General features: G+C 31.1%; 1 protein-coding gene across 6 annotated transcripts in view; it reads right to left on the bottom strand.

Annotated features, from left to right (window-relative positions):
* Positions 1–253: 253 nt before the first annotated feature.
* The window catches only part of LOC102598090 (putative disease resistance protein RGA4), a 44577-nt gene continuing 30227 nt past the window's right edge, over positions 254–14603 (bottom strand). Inside the window, exons 1-10 of one of the 6 annotated variants that reach the window (XM_015309209.1) lie at positions 13721–13922; positions 11862–11904; positions 2376–6204; positions 2110–2181; positions 1891–1968; positions 1570–1805; positions 1090–1328; positions 870–936; positions 700–749; positions 254–452 (exon numbers count right to left, since the gene is read on the bottom strand). In XM_015309209.1, coding sequence (XP_015164695.1) covers positions 2163–2181; positions 2376–6160 — 3804 coding nt within the window. In that variant the 5' untranslated portion in view covers positions 6161–6204; positions 11862–11904; positions 13721–13922 and the 3' untranslated portion in view covers positions 254–452; positions 700–749; positions 870–936; ... (2 more) ...; positions 1891–1968; positions 2110–2162. Of the gene's footprint in view, positions 750–869; positions 937–1089; positions 1329–1569; positions 1806–1890; positions 1969–2093; positions 2182–2375; positions 6205–11861; positions 11905–13720; positions 13923–14603 lie in introns of those variants that run through there. The other 5 variants (XM_015309213.1, XM_015309202.1, XM_015309207.1 and 2 more) reach the window with 5 other exon arrangements.

Below are 14603 nucleotides of genomic sequence, written 5' to 3'. Positions count from 1 at the left end.
AAGAAATACATAAATCATAATCAGTACAATCAAAAAACATATGAGTGAATGTTGCAAGAATAATGAAATAGAGCTGCAACCAAATTCATTTCTACAAAATGGTGTCTCTTCTTTTTCCTCCTAATTAATGTTCATCATCAAAATAAATGTTGTGTATATTGTAACAACAGGCTTTTCAACTTTAGATTAATTGAGCTTAATTGATATTTGCTTTAGCATATGAAGTATTTTGCAAAGAATATTTACTAATTACTAGCATGAAACATCAATCAATTAAGACAAACATTAAAGCAATATTACTTTTTTTTGTTTATTATGCACAAACAAAAGCCAAGAGGGCTGTAAGAAAGGCAGGGACAGCATGAACATTGTGCAAGAAAGGCCTCTGCTGTCAAATCTTTTCCAGTCTACGATTTAGATAAGAGGTCCATGCCGTTGTTTCAACCATCAATCTGAAACAGTAAAAGTCAGTTTTCACACACATTTTGATCTTCATGAATGGAAAATCAGCTCATTATAAGATCTATAAAGATGAACAGATGCTATTAAGGACATTTTTAGAGCCAATGGGGGCACTCTTTGCTATAAGATTCAATAAATAGCAGTCTTTTGTAACTTTCTTTGTTGAAGTCCTTCAATCGCGAGAGTTTTAATGAAAGTGAAAGTAACGAGAATGTCTATTAAGAAACTTATATAGACCTCTCTACTAACCACAGTCACCACTGAAGCAAAATGTTCCAATCTGTCCCCTGAAAATTAAAAAGGAAAAAGGAATATTGTTGAATGCAGTCAACAAAAACTGGAGAAGTTCTACTAGCTATACAAGTCTCATGACATTTCGGTCAGTTTTTTCTTTAGAAGAAGCTTACATGGAAATCGTGGTTCAATAAGCAGAACAGAGAATCCTTCAATCCAATGGACAGAGCGCACTCAAATCTGTCTTGCATCAAAGCTTATGTTAGTGGCTTTCAGTGAAATGGTTCTGTTACCTCTAGCGTTTCATCAATTAGTCAATAAAAAAGGAACCTTGTACCATAAAATATGAAAATTCACATGGCAGAAAGACAATTATTCCTTCTCTACATTTACCAGTTATGATAAGCCACTGAATGCTTCTCTATACTTGAAGAGAATGAGCAGTTTTCTTATCCAAAGGAATCTAGGAGAATAAGACGTGGCTGGCATGACAGTGAGGTGCAGTTAATAGTGCATTTAAACCACAACAACCTCCATGGATACAATCAATTGAGCTGCAAGTCATGAATACCTCACAAACAGATTTCAATGGCACCAACCATCCATTGCTTCTGTCATCTTCATCATAGCACCTGAATAGGTATGACAAATACTGAGATTTTTCTTATTTCGTACCGGTTGGGAGAGGGGAGGGTCAGACATTAATACTGTGAGAAAGTAAAACACTGAATTTATGAAGAATGAAGCTCTGGCAAAAGGGATAAAACAGCTTACATTCTAATAGTTCCACAATTACATAGAAAGTTAAATACCAATGTCCCAATGAGAGTAGATATCAGAATTTATTCATCAAATAACATTGCAGAAACTTACATGGATAATAAAAAGACAAACACGGCCATGCAAAGACAGAGGATAGACCAGTGTAGCTTCTCATTGAGGACCCTATACACTTTGAGTTTTTTGATGTTTCATATGTAGACTTCAGTTCCCGAAAAGGTTGTTCAGTACCCAAATACTTGTGAAAAAGTGCTCCGTAATGAGTCTATAGCTGAAGATTGTGTTCTTCAAAATAACAGTGGTGATTCCTCTATGAAACATAACAAATCCTGTTAAACAGTAAAGTAGTATCATGAGAAAAAAGGAACTTGACAAACTTGTTATAGCATTCCTATAACAACTAAATAAAAATACCTAAGGCGATTGCTGTTCATGGATTTTGACTTGATATACCACAACCACGTTCTACCATGACCTTGTACCTAGTAACCTCTGAGCAGAAACATAAATTTTCATGATTAAAACATCTTTTTTAGGAAGGTAATGTTGTATTCATCAGCATAGAACTCCAAAAATTGGTCCCCAACAAAGAGAAAGACAAAAAACTAGTAGATTACCTAAATGAAAATTTACCTAAAGTAATTGCCTGCTGCTCATAGGATTTGGCTTGATTTACCACAGCAACGTTACCTTGGAGCTAGTAACCTATAAGGAAAAAATCCATAATTTTTCATTCATGATTAAATCATATGGAGATATGACATACTTGAAGAATTAGAAGAAGAACAATTCGGTTCAAGTTGACAAGCAAAATGCTGGAAGCATAGCACAGATGTAATTGATAGCAGTAAAAAAAGTAGTATTAAAACTCAGAAACTGAAAGAGTAACAGAGACTTACTGTCCTGACTCCTGAATTACCCACAGACCTACTATAATTTTTGGAATATGGGAAATGTTGGACCACTGGGAGTTTGGGCTTCTCCTATTGGTGCAACTTTCTTCTAACTGTGGGCAGTCATAAATATCCAGGATCCTTAATTTGGTGAGGCGTTGCATGACATCTCTGGATGGCAGACGCTCTAGTTTCTTGCACACCATCAAACTTACTTTTTCCAAAGAGCCAAGGTTGCCGAGCCCATCCGACAGAACTTCTAACAATGGACAATCTTGGATCCAGAGATCCCGTAATTTTGGGATGGAATCTAAGAAGTCCACATGTTGTAGCCGATTGCACATCTCTAGATGTAATCTTTCAAGAGAAGTAAGATTGCAAAGACTATGCGGAAGAACCTCGATTCCAAAATCAAATATATAGATCTCTTTTAGGGCAGAGAGTTGCATAAGCTGATTGGGCAGAGAATCCCAGTGCAAACGTCCGTACACAAACAATGTAGGAAGGGACAACAGCTGCTGAATGTCATTAAAAATCAATTGGAATGCCTCAAAATCCACCATCTCTGAGAAAGGACCAATTCCCAATCTCCCTAATCCGGTGAGGCGGTGTAGGCCCCCTGTGGGTACACTAATCAATTTGGGACAACGTGATATATTCAAATCTGAAAGTGAAGGCATTTCCCACACATGTAAAGGCAAGGAAACTACGTTGTTACAGTAGCTGACCCTCAAATTTTGTAGAGACCGGCAATTGTCTAGCATTCCACTTGGTAAACTGGTCAATCCATCACAAGAAACTAACTGAAGACATTGGAGGGAAGTCAAATAATTCTCTCCATTGGGAACAGGAAAAGAACTGAAATTTTTGCAGCTGCGTATTTGTAATCTCTTAAGAGAATGGAGATTGTACAAGCTTTGTGGCAATTCATGAAACTTTCCGCAGTTTGTGACCCACAGGTGTTGAAGAGAATCGTTAGTGCGTAGCATCTCATCTGGAAGACAAGTGAGCTCTTTCACTTTAGAAACATCAAGCTTCACAAGAGATGTCAAGTTGCTGCACAAGTTCAACAATGGCATTTCACTGTCAACTCCTTCAATTCTTAATTCACGCAGGATTTCAAATTGAGTAGGAGTACTTTTTAACAGTGAACAGTCTGTAATCGTCAACTTCTCAAGCCCAGGAAACATTCTTACTCCAACTTCATCTCCCTTCCACTCAATAAGGCTACGCATATCCTTCAACAGTAGTTCTTTCAATGACGGGAACACTTGGATATTGCCATTATTGCTGCTTGATCTATTATCATTAACATCAACACCGTAAAATGTAGGTCCGATGCATTCCAATTCAAGGAATCCTGTCAGTTCAAGATTCCGAAGGAACTTCAGTTGTCCAAGGGATGGAATTTCTTTGCACCTTTTGCAATCACTTAATTTCAACTTGACCAAATTTGGCAGCAATTCTTCACTGAACCATGAAGGTAATATAGTCCCCAAATAGTTCTCAACTACTAAGGTTTTCAAGTTAGGATGCGGTTGAAGACCATCCAACACATGTTCATCATTGATCTCACTGCCTTCTGATTCATCATGGGACCACAAATATGCCAGCCTGTAGATATTTGGTTTCTCCTGTAAATATGCTGTTCGAGCGTCTTCTTTATTTCCGACTAATTGGAGACAGCCGATTATCAATGCACCTCTAAGGTTTTTCAAACGACCTAATTCTTTTATTTGACGACCTTTCTCTAAACCTACGTTGAAAAACTCTAGTGTTTGAAGACTAGTCAATTGCCCCATATTAAGTGGCATCTGAAACTGATCACTACCTTGGTACCTTGATCCGCAACCACCAAAACAAAAAGCTGATTGGTAATGATGGCCGCAACATATGTGTCTCAAACTTATCATATTTGCCATTCCTTTTGGAAGCTTCATGAGTGAAGAACAATTATGGACACTAAATGTCTGTAAATTGTAGAGCTTGCAAATGGAATTGGGTAAGACTTTGATCATGGTGTCGGAGAGATCAAGATATCTCAAGTATATAAGCTTGCCGATTTTGGCTGACACCTTCTTGATGCCTGACCTGGACAAATTTAAAACCCTCAAGAACTGAAAGTTCAACAGCATATCTTCAGATATATTTGTTTTCCAGAACAATGTGCACAAATGTCCTGGCTCATATATCTTATCTATTTGATCACTTGGTGAGTCCCATCCAAAGTATCGAACTTGAGAAAGTTTTTCTCCTACAACGCACTTCGGATCAAATAGTTTAGATTTTAAGACATCTCCAGCCAAATCATGCACAAGATCATGCATCTTACAACGTCTTATAATATTGAGGTCATCTAGCTCAACATCTTGCAGCAAGGAATATTGCAACAAGAGTTGGAAAAACTTGTTCCCAACGTCTTCCATCACAGGGGTCTCTTGACATGGACGAAGAAAGCCTTCTGCCATCCAGAGTTGGATTAGTTGGTCCTTTTTAAACTTAAAATCTTTTGGAAACATTGCAAAGTAAGCAAAACATTTCTTCAGATGTGGGGATGGTAGATAATCATAGCTGAGTTTTAGGATTTTCATTGTCCTATTTTCCCCATTATCATCTTCACCTACAAGGGGATTGCCATCAAGAATTGCCTGCCATTCATGTCTTTTCTTGTTGCATAAAAGGCCTCCCAATACACTTGCAGCCAACGGTAGACCTTGACATATTTCAACAATCCTCTTTTCCATGCTCACCATTTCTTTTGGAACTTCCCCATCAACAAATGCTTTATGTTTGAAAATGGACCAACAATGATCATCTGTTAATTTCCCCAACATATGAAGATCTGCTGCTACTATGGAGGCAACCTGCTTCATACGAGTAGTCACGAGAATGCAGTTTCCTCTGGATGTATTTATTCCCCTCAAGGTGTCCACGAAATCGTGCCACAATGTAGAGTCAACACGCCATAAATCATCCAGGACCAGCAAATACTTTTTTCCTCCTAATTCATCTTGTAGTCTCTTGACTATTATATCTCTGCTCTGGACCTCAACTTTCCTCTGTGTCAATGATTCGAGGATCAGTTCAAGAAAGCTCTTAATTTCTGACATTTCAGGTAGGCACAACCAAGCTCTCTTTTCGAAGTGCTGCTTGATGTGATCATCATTGAAAATTCTCTTGGTCACTGTAGTTTTCCCTAACCCCCCCATACCCACTATGGGAATGGTGCACAGAACAACTTCCTCTCTGATATTCAAAATCTTCTCCTTTATTTCAGCAACATCTTTGTCTCTACCAACAACATCCGAAGCAACTACTACGGAGTCTGTTTCTCGGATTTGTAGTATTTTGTGAGAAGGAACAGTCAGTGCTTGGAGACCGAGGTCATTGGCTAACTGATTGATAGCCCTCAACTCTTCATTGATGTTGTTGATTTTTCGAGACATTTTGTAATTGAAAACATTATTAGAAAAGAAGCTACGGACTTTTTCCATCAGTTTGGCTCGGTTTTTCATCACTTGTGCTTTGAGAGATTCATATGTGAATTTGTCAAACACATTTTCAGCATCTTCAGCAATTCTCTCAAGCATCTTAAGCCATTCTTCCACAGCCTGATCTTCGACTTGTCGTCTTTCAGCATCATGAATGAAAGCTTGGATGATGGATACATATTTTGTGAGCATTCTGAGATTTTTCTTGCAGTTCCTTAAAGTTTTGGCCTCCGCAATAGTGAGAGAAAGCAGCTTCTCAAGCACAACTTGAACAGTAGCACCAATTACTGGATCGGCCATTGTTATTTTTGCTCCTTCTTCCTCTACACCAAAGTCTTCTTCCACTAAAAAAATTGATTGTATAATAATTATTATAGAGTATAAAAAAGAAAACGGAAAAGGGCCTAAAATACCCTTGAACTATTGAAAATGGTACAAAACTACCCTTCATCCATTTATTGGCTCCCAAATACCCATGTCATCCATCTTTGGATCCAATATCAACTACTTTTATTACGGATTATCATTTAAATAAAAACTTCAAAACGACACGATTATCTATTGGATACAGTTAAATTACTTAAATTAATTTACAAACTCACCCATTATTAATTACACCCGACCCAAATTAATTAATTACACTCGTCCCAAATTACATTTACCCCACCGATTAAAACAAATACACCGTTCATTCTCAACATTTCACTTCATCTTCCAATCTTCTTCCCGAATATATCCGCCTACAATCTCGAAAAACACTACCTAAATACACACATGTATCACCATAAAAAAATCACCAAAACACTCATGATTTTTTGTGGTGATACATGAGTGTACTTGGGTAGAGTTTTTCGAGATTGTAAGCAAATATATTGGGAATGTAAGGTTGGAAGAGGACATGAATTGTTGGGAATGAAGGGTGTATTTGTTTAAATCGGTGGGGTAAATGTAATTTGGGGCGGGTATAGTTAACTTGAGTTGAGTGTAGTCAATTTGGGTCGGGTATAATTAGTAATGAGTGAGTTTGTAAATTAATTTAAGTTATTAAATTATAACCAATAGATGGTCGCCACTCATTTAAAAAAATTATTTTTAAATGATAATCCACTATAAAAGTGGTCAATATTGGACTCAAAGGTGGATGGAAGGGTATTTGAGAGCCAATAGATAGATATCAATAGGGATGACAATGGGGCGGGACGCATGTGGGGTGGAGTGGGTTTAAAGCTATGCATGGCCAGTTTAAGGTTGTGCGGGGCGGATTGAAGTGGGTTTTTTTAAAACTAATGCGGGACGGGTTGCAGGTATATGTGATTTTATGTGGGTTTAAATTCAATTTTAATTTTTACATGTTATAAGAGTGATAGAACGTTATTTATTAAGATAATTTATTTAAAGCTACTAAAATATTCAAGATAGTAAATGAAAATGGTTCAATAAAAAATAATTCAATTTCTTACATGTTTTTCGATTGACCTCTAAAAAATAAAATTTTAAGTCACTATCCTATTAAATTAATACAACTTAATGAGAAAATGAATTTATTTTATGAATTTTATTTTTAGTATCAAACTTAACTAGGAAAAGAAAATAATTTGGAAGCCAATAGGTGGATGGAGGGTAATTTTATACCATTTCCAATAGTTTGAGGGTATTTTAGGCCCTTTTCCGAAAAGAAGAATATAACATGAAACTCATAAGCACAAACAAAAATCTTCAATAATAACTAAAAAAATTAACATGCAAATGAGGAATATGTGGAAGGAAAAAAGAAGCATGACATGTATATATTTTTCTATCTATTATATAGAAATGTGAAGCCCTGGACGACCAAGGGTAGTTTTGTCAAACAAAAAATATTTCAAGCTTAGTTTAAGTGTACATTGTGCATAAAGTATTAAAATTTTCAGAAAAACCAACCAAAATTTATGTAATTCCCAATGAATCCATCACTAAGTCAATAGTTGTGGATTTTAATGGGCACACGTGTACCAATACATTGGGAGGAGTAAAAGAAATCATTGCAAAGTTACATGGACCCCATTTATTGATTTACTTCAAAACCATGTACATTCAAGCTGATACATTTTAAAAAAAATTCTTTTTTATTTTTGAATGTATAGTTTTTAATGAGATTTTTTCATACCAAAAATTCAAATTTGAGGGCATTTAATCATTTCCTTTCTTAGTGTGGTTTGATCATGAAAAAATACTGTTTATTTTATTTAAAAAATTTATAGTTGAAGTCATGTTTGGTTAAATTTTATGCAAAAAAATATTTAGAATTTAAATATACTTTTTCTAAAGGCATAATATATAAATATGTCATTTAATTTGTTTCATCTAACATGTCCTTCAATTTTAGATATCCATAAGTAGACACATAAACTTGTATAGAATTGAACAAGTTGACACTTGTGTCCTACGTGACAATATAATTCACGTCCTATGCGATATTTTATGTGGCTCCCACGTGTGTTATTCCCCGTAGGACGCGTGTGTCTACTTCTTCAACTTTATAAAATTTTAAGTGCTTACTTGTGCACTCCCTAAGTTGAATGTCATAGATGTCAGACGAAGCCAAGTTAAAAGATATATTTATATATTATGTTTTTCTAAATATGGTTTATATTCCTCAGTTTCTAAAAATTACTTGACTAATATACCTGAGACGTACAACCAAATTGCACTAAAAAAAAGTAATATCTCAAAATAGATAGTTGTATAATGTCATAGATTAGATCTCATATAAGAACTACCACATACTATAACAAAAAAAAAATCACTTTATTTAAATTTTTTGAAGTTGAACTTGTGTCAAGCTATTGATTTTGCAAATTATATTTGATTATTTGAATGTGTTTTTTTTTTTAAATAAATAAACTAATATGAAATATAATTCAAATGGGGTCATTTTTATAAGAATAAAGAATTTGTGATAAAATTTTAAAAAGGATAATATAGTTAGGGGCTGTTTGGTTATTGGTTAGAGTTACGCAGTTTTTAGTAATGCATGATTTAGTTATGCAGGATTTAGTTATGTGGTATTAATTATGTTGGTGTTAGTTATGCAAATATTAGTTATGTAGGTATTACTTAATTATGTAGAGATTACAATACATAAATTATTAATTATTGAATATATTATTTACAAATAAATAAGCAAGCAAATCGTATAATTTCCCAAAAAAAAAAAAAAAAAAAAAACTTCCAAAAAATCTTCTCTATACTTAAGTGGGAATTCTATTTATTTTTTCTCTCTCTATTTTTTTTTAATGTTTAAAGCTTATAAAAATAAAATACCACAAATATATTTCAAGTACATTATAAAATCCTATTTTATATAATGTAAATTTCTATCAAGATGCTGCATGTATTATTTGTACATTTTTAGTATACCAAATATATGAGTTATATATAAATTTATATTCCAAATAAAAAAACAATACATAATAATTAAATATGTGGAATATATTTAGTAATATATGGTGATAATATATGATTAGCATATGCGTTGTCAAAATTATACATTCCGATTCATAATATTAATAAAATATTTATATTTTGATTTCAAATGAAAACAAATAAAAAATTGTTCGTATACAAAAGAAATAAGAAACAAAAATAGCTAGGAAAATAGAATAGTTATGTAAAGTTTTATCTAGAGTTTTCAATATAAAAAGGTAATAGGGATAAATGTGTAGTTTTTTTAATACATGTATAACTAATACCCTCATAACTTATTCCATCTTTTATCATGTATAATTTATACATAGATTCCCTCATAAGTTATGTAGGTATCAATTATGTAGGATTACAAAAAATGTAACAATACACTGTATAGAATTAATACAAGAATAACTTTTATACAATTTTGAGAAACGTATCAACCAAACATGGTAAGTCATGTTGGTTTTTCTACCTAATACAAAATTTCTACCAAACATAGTAAAACAGATACAACTTTTTATATATGAGAAAAAAATGCATCTTATACGGTAACCAAACGGCCCCTTAAAGTATTAACAAGGTTTTGAATGTTTTTCAAATTTCAAATACAACTTTAAGTTATATTTGTAATTTTCATAATCAAATGCGGATTTTCAAATAAAGTGAAATAAAAAGATTATCTATTTCTTTGTGTTAATTTATTTTTCATATGTATTAAAAATAAATAATTAAAAATAATATTTATTATCTTAAAAATAAGATATAATTTAATTTTATTTTTCATGTTTATACTACTCTAAATGTGAAAAGAATATCATCAAATTAAGTGTTTAATTCGAATTTATTTGTTTGACATTATGTAAAAATAACCATTGGTGCATATGATATTGTATTGTTAATTAAGACAATTTAAATAAGTTACTATATTATTTGATAAAAATAATAATATTTTATTATAAAGTGTGATTTTTATTATCATTTTACTATCGTTTTTATTAGAAAAAATATTGATGACAATTTTTCTTTTCAAAAAACTAATTAAATACTTATAATACATTGGAACCACTAATATATTTAAGATTGTAAATTGTAATATTGAAAATGTTTATGCAGTAAATATTGTATAATTTTTTAAGAATAACATGGCATTTTTATATTCAAAATGCTCTTGTCTTCTATATACTTTTAGTTCAAAATGTTTATGCAGTAAATATTGTATAATTTTTTAAGAATAACATGGCATTTTTATATTCAAAATGCTCTTGTCTTCTATATACTTTTAGTTCAAAATGTTTATGCAGTAAATATTGTATAATTTTTAAGAATAACATGGCATTTTATATTCAAAATGCTCTTGTCTTCTAATATACTTTTAGTTCTAAAATGTTTATGCAGTAAATATTGTATAATTTTTAAGAATAACATGGCATTTTATATTCAAAATGCTCTTGTCTTCTATATACTTTAGTTATATATATATATATATATATACACTCAGAGTGGGAGTGGGATTATTGTGGCTGATTCATTAAGCAATATTAATATGACAAAAAAAAATATTTACCAGTTTGCACATTACTCTTTAGCTTGCAATAAATTTAGGAGGTGAAAAGACTTTAAAATATTTTGATTAATAAACATTTAATTAATTGAATATTTATAATATTTTAATTTAGTCTAGGGGTAAAATGGTAATCCAACTTTGTATTTGAAGCTTCCCACTTTTATTATTATATTATTATAGTATGACTTTGCTATCTAATTTCTTTAAAAATTTATTAATTGCGTACTAATTAAATTAATAACGGATCAATGTATTACTTACTAAACACGTCACTCTTTAGGTTGCAATAAATCTATGACGTGAAAAGGCTTTAAAATATTTTGATTAATAAATATTTTATAAATTGAATATTTTATAATATTTTTATTTCGTGTAAGGGTAAAATGAAAATTCAATTTTGTATCTAGAGCTTCTCACTTTTAGTAATACTAGTCTATGAAAACGTGTGTTGCACCTTTGTTCAATGTCAACCTATCTAACCTTTAAATTAATATAGATAATATTAAACATGTATATAATGATTAATTAAAAATTTAAAAGTAAAGTAACTATATATAATAAATTGAATTGATTTGTCCTTCCTTTTTCTTGTGCAATTTTTATGATATATGACATATTTTTGTCTTTTGATATTTCAACAACAAATAGTCTGAATGTGAACATGAACAACATAATCATTATGTTTTCAAATGCTTACATGCATCCTATGTTTAATTCAAGATTATAAATTATAATATATGTGAATTTAACAGAATAATTTTAGTAAACTTTTGCAAATATAATTATAATGTAATAAATATAAAAGAATCTATCACCATGTGTAAATATTCAAAAAAAAAAATTAAAAAGTTCAAAGGACTAATAATCATTTATATATATATATAACGTTAATATCTTTATACTTCTCATAAATCTTAGACATAGATTACATTTTCCTATAAATTATATTATATTTTTGTAAAATAATAATTGTTAGAAAATGAGTACCTGATATTAGTGATTGAGAAGTGAAGAGTGCACAAAGTTAAATCTGTAATGTGGAGAAACAAATAAAAATTAGTTAGCAAACAAAATTAAAAATATGCATGGCAATATATTAGAGCAAACAAATTTGAGATGGACATATGAATCAGATTTTTCCAAGAAAAAAAATGAGAACAAAATTCTCTTCTCCAACATTAATCCATAAAATTCATGATTTTTTCTCTCCTTTTTTTCTATAAAAGTGATCCGTATATATTTGATTTTATAGATGATTATGGTCTTTTTTTTAATTCAATGTAACTCTTCACATTCTTTATGTTTTAATAGTAAGGATTGATTGTTTAAATAGATGAATGCAATCTTTTATTATGTTTTTAATGAAATATTAACTTTTCAAATTCTACAGGCATTTTACTATTTCATAAAAAAAGTAAATTTCTAACATCCCATTATTGCAAGCTCGCGAAAGACCTTTTTATTATACTTATTTGTTGTAGCTTTTCATAACTACTCATTTCCACAACTCTTCATTTGTCTTCTTTATTCTAACAAAAAATAAATTAACATTTATAGATAAGGATGATTGAATATGAATGAATGATAATGATAAATGATAACATAATATTTAATACATAATAACTAATAATATATAATATATGATTTCTAAAAAAATATTGGGAAAATGCATAAGTACCCCCAACCTATGCCCAAAATCCCTGAGACACACCTAACATTTACAAAGGTCCTACTACCCCCCTCCCCCCGAACTTATTTTATATATAGTTTTCTACTCCTTTTCAGCCTACGTGACACTATCCTTGAAAAAATTGTCAACACGCACTGGGCCCACAAGATAGTGCCACGTAGGTCGAAAAAGGGTAGAAAATTATATATAAAATAAGTTTGGGGGGGGGGGGGTAATAGGACCTTAGTAAAGGTTAGGTGTGTCTCAGAGATTTTGGGCATAGGCTGGTTGGTATTTATGCATTTTCCCAAAAATATTTAGTAAAGGGGTAAAATGGTATTTCAACTTTACACTTTGGAGCTTCCCACTTTTAATAATAATAATAATAATAATGTGCCCCTTAATTTGGCATCATTTTACATTTATGCCCTCCAACTTTGAGTGTGCACAAGTAGACACTTGAACTTGTATAAAGTTGAATAAGTAGACACATGAGTCTTATGTGGCATAATACACGTAGGACACCACATAGGACATAAATTGCCAGTAGGATGCATGTGTTTACTTATTCAATTTTATGCAAGTTTAAGTGTCTACTTGTGCACACTCAAAGTTGAAAGACATAAATATGAGCTGAGGCCAATTGTTAAAGGGCATATTTATGTATTATGCCTACATGATATAATACATGATAATATGATATGATGATACTACACTAAACTATTCTAGAGACTAATCTATGATAATTTTAAAAAATCATCTAACTTTTTCACAATTGGAGCATGGATCAGGAGTGCAAACGAAAATAGATCTGGCTATGATGCCTTATAAAAATATAATATCTAGGTCTAGCTAAACTTCAAAAGCTAAAAGTTTTATATATTAGTACAATCTACTGTACTAGTGTCTTGTATAATTTATTTCTCCTTTTTCATTAATTCCTTCTTTCGTTTATTTGACTGTAGTAGACTTGGTGGAACTGAAAATATTTGTTAGCTTTATTCTTTATGACTTGTGTTTGTGTATCCTTCATTGTATTTTTCAGGTGTTAGATGAAGGGATTATAGGAAATTAAAAGGAAAAAACAATCACCAAATGATGAAGGGGGAGTATATAGATTCAGAGGATAAAGATTTCCTTTAAGTATGAAACTAAATTATGAATCAATGGAACTTACCTCAATATTAACTTATCGAATCTCTTGTTATTTCTCAATAGCTCAATGGTAGATCAATCGATTGTTAACTGATTGATGTAAATCAAAATACTATATGGCACAAGGTGTTGTCTAGTACATAGAGATGGGTGAGGAGATCAAACAATAATTATAGTTGGCAATGGCACAAACAGACTGGAATGTGTATATTATGAGTTCTGAATGCATTATTAATTTATTAATTAATGGTATTGGTAGGTAAACAACAATTAGTGCTTTATTAATTAATGATAGTGCTTCATTCCTATTGGATGCTTTAGTAAAAACGACATCAGCTTTATTCTAGTCTTTGATGCCTTATTCCATAAAATATATTAAAAAAAGACCTATGATGTAGTCATTTATTTAAAAACAAAAAGAAATCCATATCATATGTGTGACATTAATGATGGAGGGCGGACCGATGACAGTAGGCCAAAGAAAAAGATTAACAACCATTTAGAGCATCTCCAACCCAATCCTCTATTTTACTCTCCAAATATAGAGTTCTCTATTTTTTCAGACAATCAACTCCAATCCAATTCTCTATTTTACTCTCTAAAAAGGAATCTTTTTCTCTCTCCTCAATATTATATTATTATTTATATTTCATTCTTATTTTCTTATTTCATAATATAAATCATTTCTTCTTTTTGCAAATAATCACTCTATAATTTTTACGTAATACAATTTTTTTTTTTCAAATTTTTCATTAATATAAAATTATATTTTATTCTAAATTTCTAAATAACATAAATTGCAATACATATTATATATAATACATATTAACGAACAATTCAAATAAAAATGAACTCATTGATGAAATATAATTGCATCATAAATATTGTATTATCGTAAAATTTAT

The sequence above is a fragment of the Solanum tuberosum genome, unplaced genomic scaffold, assembly GCF_000226075.1.
Source record: "Solanum tuberosum cultivar DM 1-3 516 R44 unplaced genomic scaffold, SolTub_3.0 scf00008, whole genome shotgun sequence".
Lineage (NCBI taxonomy): Eukaryota > Viridiplantae > Streptophyta > Magnoliopsida > Solanales > Solanaceae > Solanum > Solanum tuberosum.
This window is presented reverse-complemented; position numbering and strand designations above follow the sequence as displayed.